Source organism: Carcharhinus amblyrhynchos, chromosome 1, assembly GCF_965287045.1.
Source record: "Carcharhinus amblyrhynchos chromosome 1, sCarAmb.v2.hapA, whole genome shotgun sequence".
NCBI lineage: Eukaryota > Metazoa > Chordata > Chondrichthyes > Carcharhiniformes > Carcharhinidae > Carcharhinus > Carcharhinus amblyrhynchos.
In genome coordinates this window covers 6,930,560-6,948,375 of record NC_137324.1, presented here as the reverse complement: position 1 = coordinate 6,948,375, position 17,816 = coordinate 6,930,560, and the positions used below count along the sequence as shown (strand labels likewise).

At 45.9% G+C, this 17,816-nt stretch overlaps 1 protein-coding gene across 5 annotated transcripts in view; it reads right to left on the bottom strand.

The window, feature by feature from the left end:
• The window catches only part of dysf (dysferlin, limb girdle muscular dystrophy 2B (autosomal recessive)), a 284,564-nt gene that overhangs the window by 78,823 nt on the left and 187,925 nt on the right, over positions 1–17,816 (bottom strand). For all 5 annotated transcript variants that reach the window (XM_080191726.1, XM_080191963.1, XM_080191788.1 and 2 more), the window contains one exon: positions 6,124–6,305. In XM_080191726.1, coding sequence (XP_080047852.1) covers positions 6,124–6,305 — 182 coding nt within the window. The remainder of the gene's footprint in view (positions 1–6,123; positions 6,306–17,816) is intronic.

The window sequence follows — 17,816 nt, the reverse complement described above, 5'->3', positions numbered from 1 at the left end:
CACGACGATAGCAATAATAGGAAGGGTGGGTGTAAATTGAGAGAGGTGGACACTCAGCGAGACCTTGGAGTTCTCGTGCATCAGACGCTGAAAGTAAGTGCGTGGGTACAGCAGGCAGTAAAGAAGGCAAATGGTATGTTCATAGTGAGAGGATTTGAGTATAGGGATAGGGTGTTGGTGAGGCCTCACCTGGAGTATTGTGTGCAGTTTTGATGTCCTTATCTGAGGAAGGATGTCCTTGCCATAGAGGGAGTCAATCCAAGATGGCGCTGGAGCGAGGCCACTTGTTGCAAGCTGTACCCAGCTGTACCTTCTAATTCTATCTTTTACTCTTCTTCTAAAACTTCATTCTAACTCTTTCAAACTCTCTAACAAAGCTTAAATGCAATTTCTTACATTATGTTGATCTTTCTCCACTCCCTACCCGTGACTGTAACACTAGATTCTGCACTCTCTCGTTTCCTTCTCTATGAATGGTATGCTTTGTCTGTATAGTGCGCAAAAAACAATACTTTTCACCGTACACTAATACACGGGACAATAATAAATCAAATCAAATCAGAATCAAAGGTTTCTTTCTATATGCCGTGCTGCATCTCATAACCAATTTAGTAGAGAGATCTCTAACCCCACACGGTTAAACATTTTCAAATGGTCTCCCGCACCGATCGTTCGAAACAGCCACAACGAAGGTGGCACGGTGGTTAGCACCGCTGCCTCACAGCGCCAGGGATTCAGGTTCAGTTCCTGGTTCGGGTCACGGTCTGCGTGGCGTCTGCAAGCTCTCCCCGTGTCCGTGTGGGTTTCCTCCTGATGATCCGGTGTCCTCCCACAGTCCGAAAGACGGGCTGGTGAGGCGCGTTGGCCATGTTAAATCCTCCCTCAGTGTACCCGAACAGGAGTGTGGCGACTCGGGGATTTTCACAGTAACTTCATTGCAGTGTCAATGTCAGCCTACTTGTGACAATGATAAATAAACTTTTAAGTTGTGTTGGATCAGCTGTTAAAATTGTTTTAGCAGCGGCCCAGTCAATGAGCTTCATTCCTGGAATGTTGATCTTTGTATTATTTTTAACGTTTTTGGGGAATTGGCAGCAGTTTGTAAGCACTTGCTGTGTGGAAGAATTCCTTGGAGCAGAAAAACTCCATTTCACAAATTCCCCGCCATGGAGTGTTTACCTGAGGGAAGGTCGGCCAATGTCTCAAAGTTCCTTCTGACGGGATCACAGTGTTGGTAGAGCGGGGGCTGTGGCCCAGTGGTGAGGTAGTTTGGAACAGGCCTGCCACACTCTGCAGGTGCCAGGGATTCAATAATGAATCACACTCCTGACCTGCTTGGAATTTGCCACTCACCATTCCAGCAGCGTCCGATAAAACTGGGGGAAGCCAGGACGAGGTGGTGCAGGGTGTGTAAACTGCTTCGCTGCAGCGATACAAAGGCCTGGTTGGGCATCAGCTGGAGTGACCACAACACATAATCTCCGAGTAAGGAATCATCCATTTCTTCAAGTTCATCCATGGTGCATGGGTGTCGCTGGCTGGGCCAGCATTTATTGCCCATCCCTAGCTGCCCTTGGAGGGCAGTTCAGAGTCAACCACATTGCTGTGACTGTAGAGTCACATGGAGGCCAGACCGGGTAAGGAGGGCAGATTTCCTTCCCTGAAGGACATTCGTGAAACAGATGGGTTTTTCCGACAACGGTTTCACGGTCATCAGTAGATTCTTAGTTCTGGATTTTTTTTATTGAATTCAAATCCAGCCATCTGCCGTGGTAGGATTCGAACCTGGGTCCCGAGAACATTAACTGAGTTTCTGGATAAATAGTTTAGCGATTATACTACTAGGCCATCGCCTCCCCGAAAGGTAAGGATGAATTTCTTCTCTCAGAGGGTGGTGAACCTGTGGAAGTTTTTACAGTAAGAAGTCTGACAACACCAGGTTAAAGTCCAACCAGCTTATTTGATAGTAAACCCACAAGCTTTCGGAAACACCGTTCCTTCATCAGGTGTGTGGAAGGTTCTGATCAGAGAAGGGCATATAAAGGCACACACGGTTTACAGAATACTGATTAGAATGTGTTTTAAGAACATAAGAAATAGGAGCAGGAGTAGGCCATCTAGCCCTTCGAGCCTGCCCCGCCATTCAATAAGATCATGGCTGATCTGAAGTGGATCAGTTCCACATTCCCGCCCTCTCCCCATAACCCTTAATCCCCTTGCCTATCAAAAACCCATCAACCCGCGTCTTAAAAATATTGAGTGAGGCAGCCTCCACCACTTCAACAGGCAGAGAATTCCAGAGATTCACCACCCTTTGAGTGAAGAAGTTCCTCCTCAACTCCGTTCTAAACCGCCCCCCCTTTATCCTGAGACTGTGCCCTCTAGTCCTACTGTCCTTTCTGAGCGGGAAGAGCCTCTCCACCTCTATCCTATCCATCCCATTCAACATCTTATATGTCTCAATGGGATCTCCCCTCATTCTTCTAAACTCTAACGAGTACAAGCCCAGTTTATTCAGCCTCTCCTCATAGCTCAACCCCCTCAACTCCGGAATCAGCCTAGTAAACCTCCTCTGCACTCCCTCCAAGGCCAAAATATCCTTGCGTAAGTACAGTGACCAAAACTGCACACAGTACTCCAGCTGCGGCCTCACCAATGCCCTATACAGCCGCAGCAAGACCTCCCTACTTTTATATTCAATCCCCCCTCGCTATGAAGGCCAGCATCCCATTCGCCTTCCTGACCACCTGCTGCACCTGCAGGCTGGGTTTTTCCGACTCATGCACAAGGACCCCGAGGTTCCTCTGCACCGTCGCCTGCTACAGTTTTTCGCCATGTAAGTAATAATCCTTCCTACCATTATTCCTACCAACGTAGACAACCTCACACTTGCCAACATTAAATTCCATTTGCCAGTTCCTGGCCCATTTGCCCAGCCTATCTAGATCCTTCTGCAGACTCTCCACACCCTCCGCACAATTTGCTGTTCCACCAATCTTGGTGTCATCAGCAAATTTCGACACCCTACACTCGGTTCCCTCCTCCAGATCATCTATATAAATGGTAAATAGCTGAGGCCCCAGCACCGACCCCTGGGGCACTCCACTGGTCACCAACCGCCAATCCAAATAACACCCATTGACCCCGACTCTCTGCCTCCTATTTGACAGCCAATCCTCTATCCACGCTAACACACTACCCCCAACTCCATGCCCCCTGACCTTCTGCAATAACCTCTTGTGAGGCACCTTGTCAAACGCCTTCTGAAAATCAAGAAAGACCACATCCACCGGCTCTCCTCTATCCACCGCCCTCGACACATCCTCATAGAACTCCAATAAATTCGTCAGACACGACTTCCCCTTAACGAAACCGTGCTGCGTCTGCTCTACCAAACAATTCTCCTCAAGATGCCTCGCTATTTTCTCCTTGATCACGGATTCTAACATTTTTCCTACAACAGACGTTAAACTAACCGGCCTATAATTCCCCGCCTTTTGCCTGCCACCCTTCTTAAACAATGGCGTTTTAATGAGCCATTAGACTACTTCATGTGCTTCTGATGGGAATGGGGGTAAATTTCCTTGACAATGGACAACTGAATAAATGATTGGCATAAGCCTCCCTGAGACCATAAGGTATAGGAGCAGAATTGGGCCATTTGGCCCACTGAGTCCGTTCTGCCATTCAATCATATCTGATATGATTCTTATCCCCATTCTCCTGCCTTTTCCCCATAACCCCTGATCCCCGAATTGATCAAGAACCTATCTATCTCTGTCTTAAAGACACTCAATGACCCGGCCTCCACAGCCTTCTGTGGCAAAGAGTTCCACAGATTCACCACCCTTTGGCTGAAAAAATTCCTCCTCACTTCAGTTTTAAAGGATCGCTCCTTCACTCTGAGGTTGTGCCCTCGGGTTCTAGTCTCTCAAACTAATGGGAACATCCTCTCCAGGTCCATTCTATTTAGGCCTCTCGGCATTCTGTAAGTTTCAATTAGATCCCCTCCTCATCCTTTTAAGCTCCATCGGCTACAGTCCCAGATTCCTAACAGAGTTCCAAAGGGAAAGATTGCCACTTTATTGGGAAGGGAGCTTCTTGAGGTGATCCTTGATGGTCTGGCCTAACATCTCGGGTAGCTCAAGAAGACTTTCTATGGAGGAGCAGTTATCAAAGTGATCCTTTCTGGCGTCAGCCTAAGATTTTGGCTTGCTCTAGAGGACTGAAGAAAATAGAAGACATTGTCCCTTCCAACGTTTGTCTAGGAGAAGATAAAGACCTCTTGATATCTCATGTCAACTCATGGAGGGAAGGATAAAAGAGAGAAGACTATTGGCAAACGGACCAGAGGTTGTCACTTCCAGCCATGGAGATCAGCTTCATCCATCCAGTTGTTCAGACAATATCATCAGCCACTGGGATCAAACAACCCTTGGTTTATGCCATCTCTAACCATGGGTCCCCCCCCATGCCGACACTACAGTTAAGAAAGTCCTCCAATGCCTCTACTTTCTCAGAAGACTAAATTTGGCATGTCAGCTACAACTCTCACCAATTTCTACAGATGCAAAATGGAAAGCATTCTTACTGGCTGTATCACAGCTTGGTGTGGGCTCCTGCTCTGCCCAAGACCACAAGAAACATCAAAGGGTTGTGAACGTAGCCCAATCCATCACGCAAACCAGCCTCCCATCCATTGACTCTGTCTACACTTCCTGCTGCCTTGGAAAAGCAACCAGCATAATTAAGGACCCCACACACCCTAGGCATATCCTCTTCAACTTTCTTCCGTCGGGGAAAAGATACAAAAGTCTGAAGTCACGTACCAACCGACTCAAGAACAGCTTCTTCCCTGCTGCTGTCAGACTTTTCAATAGATCTACCTTGCATTAAGTTGCTCTTTCTCTACACCCTAGCTATGACTGTAACACTACATTCTGCACTCTCTCCTTTCCTTCTCTATGAACAGTATGCTTTGTCTGTATTGTGCACAAGAAGCAATACTTTTCACTGGATATGAATACATGTGACAATAATAAATCAAATCAAATCAAATCAGTAAACCATTGTCACCTATTATGAATCATACGTCTTTTCTTCCTCCTAAGATTATGCAGCATATACTCCTTCACTAATTTAATACATGACGCTGAAAACACTCCTGAATTCTTGAAGCTCATTTTGGTCATCTGTGGGTTCCAAACCCAAAGCTGGAGAGACGTTAACTCAAGGAGAGGTACCACAAAGGGAGCCTGGTAGTATCATCACTAGACTATTAATCCAGAAACTCAGCTAATATTCTGGGAACCAGGTTTAAATCCCACCACAGCAGATGTTGGAATTTAAATTAAATGAAAAATATTCAGAATTAATAATCTGCTGATGACCATGAAACAATTGTCAACTGTTCATCTGGTTCACTGATGTCCTTTAGGGAAGGAAATCTGCTGTCCTTACCTGATCTGGTCTACATGTGACAGAAAGAAATCTAGATTTCTTCAATAGATTTCTTTCTGTTTTACCCCAGTCCAATGCCGGCATCTCCACATCATGACTACCTGTGACCCCCGAGCCACAGCAATGTGGTTGACTCTCAACTGCCCTCTGAACAAGGGCAGCTAGGGGGTGGGCAATAAATACTAGCTAGCCAGTGATGCCCATGTCCCATAAATGAATGTTTTAAGAATTGGAAAAAGCCTTTCTAGCAAAAGTTGGGAAAAGTATGGAACTCTCGCCAACAAAAATCTCAATTAATAACATTAAATCAGAAATTTACAGATTCACTCCATTGCCTCTTGCTAATCCATGCCCCTACTCATGCCATGGACATTTATGGTTCCCATGCCAACTTAAGGCCAGCTCATTCCTTTAGCACTCTCCAAGCCTAGTCATCTCGTATCCATCATGGGCAGACCTCAGGAGCCATGTTGAAATGAAATAAAATAAAGGTCCAATTATCTGTTACAGCTTTCGCTACATGAGAAAACACTGACATTCATGAAACCCCATTCAAAATGTCTCAGTTTCCTCAAGTGCTGAATCCCTTGTAGCTGTCTGATCTCCTCTTGTTCCTGTGTAACATCAGCTGAATAATGAAACCAGTAATCAAATCAGACTTACATAGGTATCCTGATCATACAGTTCAACAACGACGTTGGGTGGATTTTTGGCAGTGTTGCTGGGATCACCAAAAATCTCCACTTCATAGAAGATTAGCGTCTGGTCCCAGGTGGGGTTCAAGGTTCCTCTGATCGTGACGGTCGCTTGACTTTGGTGGAGGAATGAGACGATTGCGTATGGGTCTGTAACAAGACAACAAACAGGCCAGTCAACTTTGCACAAAGAACGTAGAGTGCAGTAGAGTCAGCACAGTGATTTTTACACATCGACAAAGGAGGGGTTCCAACTGCACCTGTTTCCGTGGGGCAAATTGTGGCACAGATAACTGATTTAGCAGGGGTGACACGGGCAATCAAAATACTGCAAAATGATACAGCATTACACAGAGTATGCAGCAGAAAGTTAGGCCTTTTAGATTTCTCCCTGCTGGTGTTAATGCTCCATACAAGCGTCCTCCCATTTCATAGAATCATAGAACCCTACAGTGCAGATAGAGGCCCTTCGGCCCATCGAGTCTGCACCGATCACAATCCCACCCAGGCCCTATCCCCATATCCCTACACATTTACCCGCTAATCCCTCTAAACTACACATCCCAGGGCACTAAGGGGCAATTTTAGCACAGCCAATCAACCTAACCCGCACATCTTTGGACATCTTTCCAAAGATGTCACATCTTTCACCTCCTCTCACACTATCCGGCTATCCTTGTGTTCTTTTCCCGTCTGATATCTAATTCATGGTTTGCTTGAATGTTCTAGAAGTAATTTGAGATTAGTGTGAAGAAAAGAGAGTAACTACAGGAACTGAATAAAGCAGCTTGGAGTTGATTATATTTCAAATGTCGGGGTTCACTAGATTGGTTCTTGGGGTTAAGGGGATGTCCTCTGGTGAGAGGAAGTGTTGTGGCGCAGTGGGTAGCATCCCTGCCTCTGAACCAAAAGCTTGGGGTTCGAACCCCTCCTCAGGGCTTGACGTCCAAGGAAAGCGTCTTCCTAACGCAGTCAAACAGGTTGATTATTGGTCTGTAGACCCTTCCAAGGTGCCAGTGGAAAGTGGGAGAGATTCCTGGTCAGCTACGTGACGGAAAGAATGTTGGAACTTCGACACTCACTGCCCATAGCTCCAGACCACAAGGTGCGTGCAAAAGTGTATATTGTGACAGTGAGTCAAACTTCCTGAATGAGCAGACACGCACTCCTGCCGGTGACGAGAGGCTGAGTAAATTGACTTAGGGAGTTAAAAGCTCGAAAGGAAAGATCCCACAACATCAGGCGGGATTACTGAGCCGGAGAGCTGAAGACATGGGGTGGAATGGGGCTGGAGTACTGTCTACAGTTTTGGTCTCCTTACTTGAGAAAGGATATACTGGCACTGGAGGGGGTGCAGAGGAGATTCACTGGGTTGATTCCAGAGTTGAGAGGGTTGGCTTATGAGGAGACACTGAGTAGACTGGGGCTATACTCATTGGAATTCAGATGAATATGGGGAGTTTCAAGGTTTATCAAGTTTCCAGATCGCCAACAACTTGTCCTGGTTAAGAAAGTCCATTAATGCCTTTACTTTCTCAGGTGGCTAAGGAAATTTGACATGTCCACACGGCTCGACTCAAATGCATCATAGAAAGCTTTGTTTCCGATGTATCATAGCTTGGTATGGCTCCTACGCGACCCAGGACTACAAAGAAACTACATAGGGCTGTGAACAAAGTCTGATCCGTCACGCAAACTAACCTCTCATCCTTCGGCCCATCGAGTCTGCACTGAACACAATCCCACCCAGGCCCTACCCCCATATCTCTACATATTATACCCACTAATCCCTCTAACCTCGCGTCCCTGTACACTAAGGGGCAATTTCTTAGCATGGCCAATCAACCTAACCCGCACATCTTTGGACTGTGGGAGGAAACCAGAGTACCTGGAGGAAACCCACGCAGACACGAGGAGAATGTGCAAACTCCACACAGACAGTGACCCAAGCCGGCAATTGAACCCAGGACCCTGGAGCTGTGAAGCAGCAGTGCTAACCCACTGTGCCACCATGCCCACCGATTTTTTTTAAAAAGTGGTTGGCAAATCATCATCTCCCCAATTTGTCCAAGGTGAATTCTGACTGTATGGTGCTATTCTCACCTAGAACTGGTGCTATTCTCACCCAGAACAAGTTGTGAATCTTGTAGGGATCTGCACTGTAGGGATTGTATGACTGAATTCTCCTGAAGATTGAACCCAAAGTTCCATAGACCAGATTTGTCTTTCCTTCGGTACAGAAGACTATGATGAATTCATTGAGGTATTGAAGATGATTAAACACAATGGCCGTGCAAATAGGGAAAAAACTACTTTCTATGTGATGGGGACATCCAGACGAGGAACATAATAAAATTAATATAAGCAACATGACCATACAACCTTTAGAAGTTACTCTGCCATTCAATATGATCATGGCTGATCTTCCATCTCCTGCACACTTTCTCACCTTGATTTAACCTGATTTGATTTATTATTGTCACATGTATTAATTGACAGCGAATTTACAGGAAAGATTCACAACTGTTTCAGTAAACCAACTTTACCTCATCCCAGTCCCAAGTAATTGTCCCCTTATTCTGAGACTGTGCCTCTGTGTTCTAGACTCCCCAGTCAGGGGAAACAACTTGGCAGTATCTAACCTATCAAAGTCTCCTCACAATCTCCATCAGAACCCTGTATGTTTCAATAAGATTGCACCTTACTCTCCCAAACTGCAAAGAGTAGTCCCTTATGGCAGACTCGTGCAAAGGGTGAAGTTGAACGGGATCAGCGATAAGCTGACAAGATAGACACAAAACTGGCTCAGTCAAACAAGACAGTGGGTAGCAGTGGAAGGATGCGTTCCTGATTGGAGGTTGTGGTATTCCTCAGGGATCAGTGCTGCGACCTTTGCTGTTTGTAATATATACAAATGATGTATACTCTAGACAGTGAGGATGGATGTTACAGTTTGCAGAGGGACATAGATAAGCTGCAGAGCTGGGCCGAGAGGTGGCAGATGGAGTTTAATACGGAAAAGTGTGAGGTGATTCACTTTGGTAAGAATAACAGGAGTACAGAATATAGGGCTAATGGAAGGACTCTTAGTAGTGTTGACGAGCAGAGAGATCTCGGGGTACATGTGCATAGCTCCCTGAAAGTTGGCACCCAGGTTGATAAGGTTATTAAGAAGGCGTACGGTGCGTTAGCTTTTATTGGTAGAGGGATTGAATTTCGGAGCCGTGAGGTCATGTTACAGCTGTACAAAACTCTGGCGCGGCCGCACTTGGAGTATTGTGTACAGTTCTGGTCGCCGCATTATAAGAAAGATGTGGAAGCATTGGAAAGGGTGCAGAGGAGGTTTACCAGGATGTTGCCTGGTATGGTGGGAAGGCCTTATGAGGAAAGGCTGAGGAACTTGAGGTTATTTTCATTGGAGAGAAGAAGGTTACGAGGTGACCTGATTGAGGCATACAAGATGATCAGAGGGTTAGATAGGGTGGACAGTGAGAGCCTTTTTCCTCGGATGGTGATGGCTAACACAAGGGGACATAGCTTTAAATTAAGGGGTGGTAATTATAGGACGGATGTCAGAGGTAGGTTCTTTACTCAGACGTTAGTAAGGTCGTGGAATGCCCTGCCTGCAGCAGTTGTGGACTCGCCAACTTTAAGGGTGTTCAAATGGTCAGTGGATAGGCATATGGATAACATTGGAATAGTTTAGGTTAGAGGGTCATTAGATTGGTTCCACTGGTCGGCGCAACATCGAGGGCCGAAGGGCCTGTACTGCGCTGTAATGTTCTATGTTCTACGTTCTAGGGAGAGGGATCTGGGTGTACAGGTGCATAGGTCACTGAAAATGGCAATGGAGGTGGAGAAGTTAGTGAAGAAGGCATACGGCATGCTTGCCTTCATCGGCCGGGGTACTGAGTTTAAAAATTGACAAGCCATGTTGCAGCTTTATAGAACCTTAGTTAGGCCGCAGTTGGAATATAGTGTTCAATTCTGGTCGCCCCAATACCAGAAGGATGTGGATACTTTGGAGAGGGTACAGAAAAGATTTACCAGGATGTTGCCTGCTATGGAGGGCATTAACTATGAGGAGAGGTTGGAGAAACTTGGTCTGTTCTCACTGGAACGAAGGAAGTTGAGGGCAGACCTGATAGAAGTCTACAGGATTATGAGGAGCATGGACAGAGTGGATAGACAGAAGCTTTTTCCCAGAGTGTAAGAGTCAATTAGGAGGCACAGGTTTAAGGTTTAAGGTGCAAGGGCCAAGGTTTAAAGGAGATAGACAAGGGAAGTTTTTTTACACAGAGGGTAGTGGGTGCCTGGAACTCACTACCGGAGCAGGTAGTGGAAGCGGATACGATAGTGACTTTTAAGGGGCGTCTGGACAACTATATGAATCGGATTGGAATAGAGGGATAGGGTCCCTGGAAAGGTAGAGGGTTATAGTTAAGTCAGGCAACACAGTCAGTGCAGGCTTGGGGGGGCCAAAGGGCCTTTTCCTGTGCTGTAATTTTCTTTGTTCTTTGTTCTCTTTGTGCTCAATTTACTCAGCCTCTCGTCACCGGCAGGAGTGCGTGTCTGCTCATTCAGGAAGTTTGACTCACTGTCACAATATACACTTTTGCACGCACCTTGTGGTCTGGAGCTATGGGCAGTGAGTCTAGAAGTTCCAACCTCCTTTCTGTCACGTAGCTGACCTGGAATCTCTCCCACTTTCCACTGGCACCTTGGAAGGGTTTACAGACCGATAATCAACCTGTTTGACTGCGTTATGAAGATGCTTTCCTTGGCCATCAAGTCTTGAGGAGGGGCTCGAACCCCAAGCTTTTAGTTCAGAGGCTGCGCCACAAGATCTCCTCTCATCAGAGGACATCCCCTTTACACCAAGGACCAATCTAGTGAACCTTGACTGTACTGTCTCCAATATAAATATTACCTTCCTCACATACAGGGACCAAATTACACACAGTATTCCAGTAATGACCTCATTACAAATGTAACAAGCGTTCTTTGTCTTGGACTCCAATTCTCTTGCAATGAAGGCCAACACCTCATTTGCCTTCCTAATTGTTTGCTATACCTTTGTGCTAACTTTTGACATTGTTTTTACCAGTACATACTTTTTTTAATAAAAACTTCTGCTTTTAACATGCTTAATTTCACACTTCCTGCCTCTATTCTCCATCTGTCATCTAGTTGCTCACGCATTTAATCTGTCCATATCTGATTGAAGCCTCTTTGTGTCCTCCCCACAACTCACATTCTCACCTAGTTTTGTAGATACATTTTCCACAATCTCCTCACCCAAACCATCACGATTGATTGGAAATAAGTAAAGCAAAGCTTATTAGTTCCAAGTAGGCTTACATTGACACTGCAATGAAGTTACTGTGAAATTCCACTAGTTGCCACACACCGGCGCCTGTTCGGGTCGATGCACCTAACCAGTATGTCTTTCAGAATATGGGAGGAAACCCCAGCACCCAGAGAAAACCCACGCAGACACGGGGAGAACATGCAAACTCCACACAGACATGACCCAAGCCGGGAATCGAACTGAGTCCCTGGCGCTGTGAGATAGCAATGCTAACCATTGTGGCACCGTGCCACCCAGCACTGCTTCTTGCAGAACTCCACCAATCACAGCCCTGTTAATTTTAAAATGCCCCATTTATCCCCGCCTCCTGTCCTTTACCTGGTCTCGCCCACATGTGTCTCCAGACCCACAGCAATGTGGTTGGATTTTAATTGCCCTCGGAACTAGCTTAGCATACCGTTCAGTTCAAGGACAATTAGGGGTGGGCAACAAATGCTGGCATTGCCAGTGACACCTGCATCCCATTAATGGACAGCATGGTGGTTAGCATTGCTGCCCCACAGCGCCAGGAACTCAGGTTTGATTCCCAGTTTGGCTCATTGTGCGGAGTCCGCATGTTCTCCCCATGTCTGTGTGGGTTTCCTCCGGGTGCTCCAGTTTCCTCCCACAGTCTGAAAGATGTGCTGGTTAGGTGCATTGGCCATGCTAAATTCTCCCTCAGTGTACCCGAACAGATGATGGAGTGTGGCAACGAGGGGATTTTCACCGTAACATTACTGCAGTGTTAATGTAAGTCTACTTGTCCTCTAGCCTCTATCCATGCTAAGACATGAACACAAACTCCATATTTCCCCATCAGGTACATCACCAAATGCCTCTCATAATTTTTCCTCACACACTTCCCCTTCCATAAAACTATGTGGACCTTGCCTAATCATTGCAATAATTATTTTCTGAATAGATTGTGTTGTAATATAACTTGAAGGAATAGCAGCATGCCAACACCAGAATGGAAGTGTTTTATGTGATCCAGCCACAGTTTTGCTTTGACCTGTGAGTGGAGCCATTTCTGGACAACAGACACCAGGACCTCAGTCTCAGGGATCTCAGGATAAACCTTCTCTGCACTTTGTCTAAAACAAGAACATCCTTCCTCAAACGAGACCAAAAACTGCACAAATATTCCAGGTATGGTTTCACCAAGGCCCTGTGTAATTAAAGCAAAATATCCCTCGAATCCTCTTGCTATGGAGGCCAACGTACCATTTGCCTTCTTCACCATCTGCTGTCCCTGCGTGCTTACCATCAGCGACTGCCGTACGAGGACAGTGTAGTCATTGTACATTCCCCTCTCTTAAGTTCTAGCTGTTTGGGTAATAATCTGCCTTCTCGCTTTTGCTACCAGCGTGGATGTGTCCCACATTATGCTGCATCTGCCATCCCTTTGCCCGCTCGCTCACCCTGTCCAAACTAAACTGAAGCATCTCTGAGAGTAAGAAGGCTGTGAGTAAGGACACATCACACACAGCCCTGCTGATGATGTTTCCAAAGTCTCTCTCTCTACCCATGTATATCTTGATCTTGTATGCTGAATATAAACAAATGAACCCACAGTAGTTTATACAATCCCTTATGAGTGATTGGCGCATTTATATCAATGTAAAAACATGACAGATTCCAATATTTCCTCAGAAACTGATGTCTGGCTAACCTCCCTGTTTTCTCTCTCCTTTTTTGAATAGTGGTGTTACATTTTCCAACTTCCAGTCTCTGGGACCAAGTTAGAATCCAAAGAGTTTTGGTAAACATACCCAACACATCTTCCATCTCTGCAGGGAGTTCTTTTCGAATTCTCAGACTTGGGCCATCAGATCCTGGGGCTTTATTAACATTAGCCCCTTAAGATTTTCCAGTACTTTTTGTTGCTACTCATTATCTTTGCTTGCTCTCTCTGACGAGACTCTGCAAATGGAGTGTAGTTTGAGGAGACAAATGTCTCCTCTGAGGACATTTGCTGGGTCATTCACGGATGGTGGCAGGGAGCACTTGCACGGTGGCACAATGGTTAGCACTGCTGCCTCACAGTGCCAGGGACCCGGGTTCAATTCCGGCCTTGGGGAGTTTGCATGTTCTCCCCGTGTCTGCGTGGGTTTCCTCTGGATGCTCCGGTTTCCTACTACACTCCAAAGATGTGCCAATTAGGTTGATTGACCATGCTAAGATCCTTAGTGTCAGGGGGGCTAGGGGTTAACATGTGGAGTTAGGGGGTGATGGAGATAGGGCCTAGGTGGGATTGTTGTCGGGGCAGGCTCAATGGGCTGAAATACCCCCTTCTTCTCTGTAAAGACTCTATGATTCTCAAGGGTATTGGAAATCTCGAACCGTCTCCCCAAAAAAGCAATGCTGAATTTCAAAAATGAGACTGGTAGATTATTGTTTGGACCTTGAGAAGATGGATTTAATATAGAATGGTGGATCAACATTGAAGGGCGAAAGAACCTCCTCCTATTCCTACATTCAACTGGTTCACTAATGCCCTTTACATAAGAACGAGGAGCAGGAGTAGGTCGTTCGGCCCCTCGAGCCTGCTCCACCATTCAATAAGATCATGGCTGATCTTTTTGTGGACTCAGTTCCACTTACCCGCCCGCTCACTATAACCCTTAATTCCTTTACTGTTCAAAAATCTATCTATCCTTGCCTTAAAAACATTCAATGAGGGAGCCTCAACTGCTTCACTGGGCAGGGAATTCCACAGATTCACAACCCTTTGTGTGAAGAAGTTCCTCCTCAACTCAGTCCTAAATCTGCTCCCCCTTACTTTGAGGCTGTGTCCCCTAGTTCTGGTTTCACGTGCCAGTGGAAACAACTTCCTTGCTTCTATCTTATCTATTTCCCTTCATAATCTTATATGTTTCTATAAGATCTCCCCTCATTCTTCTGAATTCCAATGAGTATAGCCCCAGTCTACTCAGTCTCTCCTCATAAGCCAACCCTCTCAACTCCGGAATCAACCTAGTGGGTGGCATGATAGCACAGTAGTTAGCACTGCTGCCTTGCAGTTCCAGGGACCTGGGTTCCATTCCCATCTTGGATCACTGTCTGTGCGGAGTTTGCACATTCTCCTTGTGTCTGCGTGGGTTTCCTCCGGGTGCTCCAGTTTCAGGCTCGAAGGGCTAGTTGGCCTACTCCTGCTCCTATTTCTTATGTTCTTATGTTCTGATATGCAGGTTAGGATGATTGTCCATGCTAAAATTGCCCCTTAGTGTCCTGAGATGCATAGGTTAGAGGGATTAGTGGGTAAGTGTGTAGGGATATGGGGGTAGGGCCTGGGTAGGATTGTGGTTGGTGCAGACTTGATGGGCCGAATGGCCTCTTTCTGCACTGTAGGGTTTCTATGATTCTGTGAGTGAATCTCCTCTGCACCCCCTCCAGTGCCAGTATATCCTTTCTCAAGTAAGGAGACCAAAACTGTACACAGTACTCCAGGTGTGGCCTCACCAGCACCTTATACACTGCAACATAACCTCACTGTTTTTAAACTCCATCCCTCCAGCAATAAGGGACAAAAATTCCATTTGCCTTCTTAAGTACATGCTGCACTTGCAAACCAACTCTTTCAGATTACTGCAAAAGGACACCCAGATCCCTCTGCACAGCAGCATGCTACAATTTTTTAACCATTTGAATCCATTTTGCTGTTATTCCTACCAAAATGGATGAGCTCACATTTACCAACATTGTACTCCATCTGCCAGACCCTCGCCCCACTCACTTAGACTATCTGTATCCCTTTGCAGACTTTCAGCGTCCTCTGCACACTTTGCTCTGCCACCCATCTTAGTGTCATCTGCGAATTTTGACACACTACACTTGGTCCCCAACTCCAAACCATCAATGTAATTTGTAAATAATTGCAGTCCCAACACTGATCCCTGAGGCACACAGGATATAAATTGTCCCATTGGTAAGATGCAGCAGGGGTTCATGAAGGACAGGTCATGTTTGACTAATCTGGTGGAATTCTTTGAGAACATTACATGTGCAGTGGACAATGGGGAACCTGTGGATGTGATGTACCTGGAGTTCCAGAAAGCATTTGACAAAGTGCCTCACCAAAGACTGCTACATAAGGTAAAGGTGCACAGTGTTACGGTTAATGTATTAGCATGGGTAGAGGATTGGTTAACTAACAGAAAGCAAAAAGTGGGGGTAAATGGGAGCTTTTCTGGTTGGCGATCAGTGACTAGCGGTGTGCCTCAGGGGTCAGTGTTGGGACCGCAACTGTTTTCAATTTACATTTAGTTTTTCTATATTCTTCGATTTCTATGATTTGGAGTTGGGGACCAAGTGTAGCGTGTCAACATTTGCAGATGACACTCAGATGGATGGAAGAGCAAAGTGTGCAGAGGACGCTGAAAGTCTGCAAAGGGATCTAGACGGTCTAAGTGAGTGGGCGAGGGTCTGGCAAATGGAGTCCAAAATATATTTCTTTTTTTAAATCCTTATGTAAAACCACAAAGGAAAGAGAAATGATGTGATGCGGAGACAGAAGGTGTTAATTTCGCCATTTGTGGAAATCATTGACTATTTCTTTGTGTTCCAGAGCAAGGAACGATTTAGTGGAAAAAAAAAGGCGCCCTATTTTTTTCAATCCAAGGTCATGAGGTTGCTGCTACAGGAATTTCCAGCACTCCCCAGTTGGGCTACTTTTCACAATAAACAGGAATATATCTATATATAAAAGCCCGTACTGGCAGGGGTTTGGGAAGGATCTTACATGTTGCAGCTTGTACAGAGAGTTCTCAATCACTGTCACTGTCGATAAAACTGCAGCAAAGAGACCTTTCTGTTTTTGAAAAAGAACTTGCTTTCCATAGCACTGGCTTCGATTACCAACACGAGATCACAGTGCAAACTGGGATTTTCCAGCAGCAAGCTCAGTTTTCCCTCCCTTTTCCTCCTTCACATTCGCTCTCCTCTATGTTTAGTTTTTATAACTTTTCCCAGGGCAGCTGTTCACTTCTGCATTTTCCCTGTTTCGTAACCTAATCTCTCTCTCTCTCTTCACTCCCCACCCCCCCACCCCCCCACTCCACTCGATGGACCACACATGCGCAGTCCCCTATAACCTCCCGTTAAAAAAGGGAAACTCCTGCCTCACTCCTGGTTAGACGTTGGTAGTTTTGAGTCTCCACTCGATGGTCTAGTATCCAGTATCATCGCTAGACCATTAACCCCAAAACTCATCTGATATTCTGGGCACCCGGGTTCAAATCCCACTACAGCAGATGTCGGAATTTGAGTTCAATAAAAATATCTGGATTAAAATTCTACTGATGACCTTGAAACCATTGTCGATTGTCGGAAAAACCCATCTGGATCACTGATGGCCTTTAGGGAAGGAAATCTGCCATCCTTACCCGGTCTGGCCAACATATGACTCCAGAGCCACAGCAATGTGGTTGACTCAAGGACCCCACGCACTCCAATCATATTGGCTGGAATTTCACCGCCACACTAGCCCGAGAAATGGGGCGGGCGAGGCTCGCAAAACAGAACTTTCCATTGGCTTCCGGCAGGATTTTACGAGCCTCGCCCAAGCAAAGTCGTAAAATACCAGCCATTCTCTGAGATCGCCACTGCACCAGTAATACAGGGACCCAGGCAGTAGTGCTCGGGGGACCTGAGTTCGAATCCCACCACGTCAGTCAGTGAAATTTGAATTCAGTGAAAATCTGGAATTAAAAGTCTAAGAATGGACTGATTGTTGTAAAAACACATCAAATTCACTAACATCCTTTAGGGAAGGAAATCTGCAGTACTTGCTGTTGAAAGGAGTTCTCAAAATGTTCTGGTGAATGTAAATCCCTCAACCAATACCACTGAGGAAAAGGATGACCCCGTCATTGTCACATTATTATTAGTGGGATCTTGCTGTGCCTAAGGTAACTATTGCTTTTTCTACCTATTTCTATCTTACAGCACTTCAAAAGCACGACACTACGCCCAAGAACTTTCATTCATTTTACAAGGCCTGAGCATCACTGGCTGGCCAGCATTTATTGCCTATCCCTAACTGCCCTCCATTTCTGAGGGCAGTTGAGAGTCAACCACATTGCTGTGGCTCTGGAATTACACGTAGGCCAGGCCGGGTAAGGATGGCAGATTTCCTTCCCTAAAGGGCATTAGTGAGCCAGATGGGTTCTTCCAACAATCAACAATGGGTTGGTTCATGGTCATCAGTAGACTTTTAATCGCTTTCCCCTCAATGCGGCAACATTAATGAAATAATTCTGCCTTCCTCACTTACTAAAGATTGCCTAAGGACAGTAAATCCTTTAAAAGCC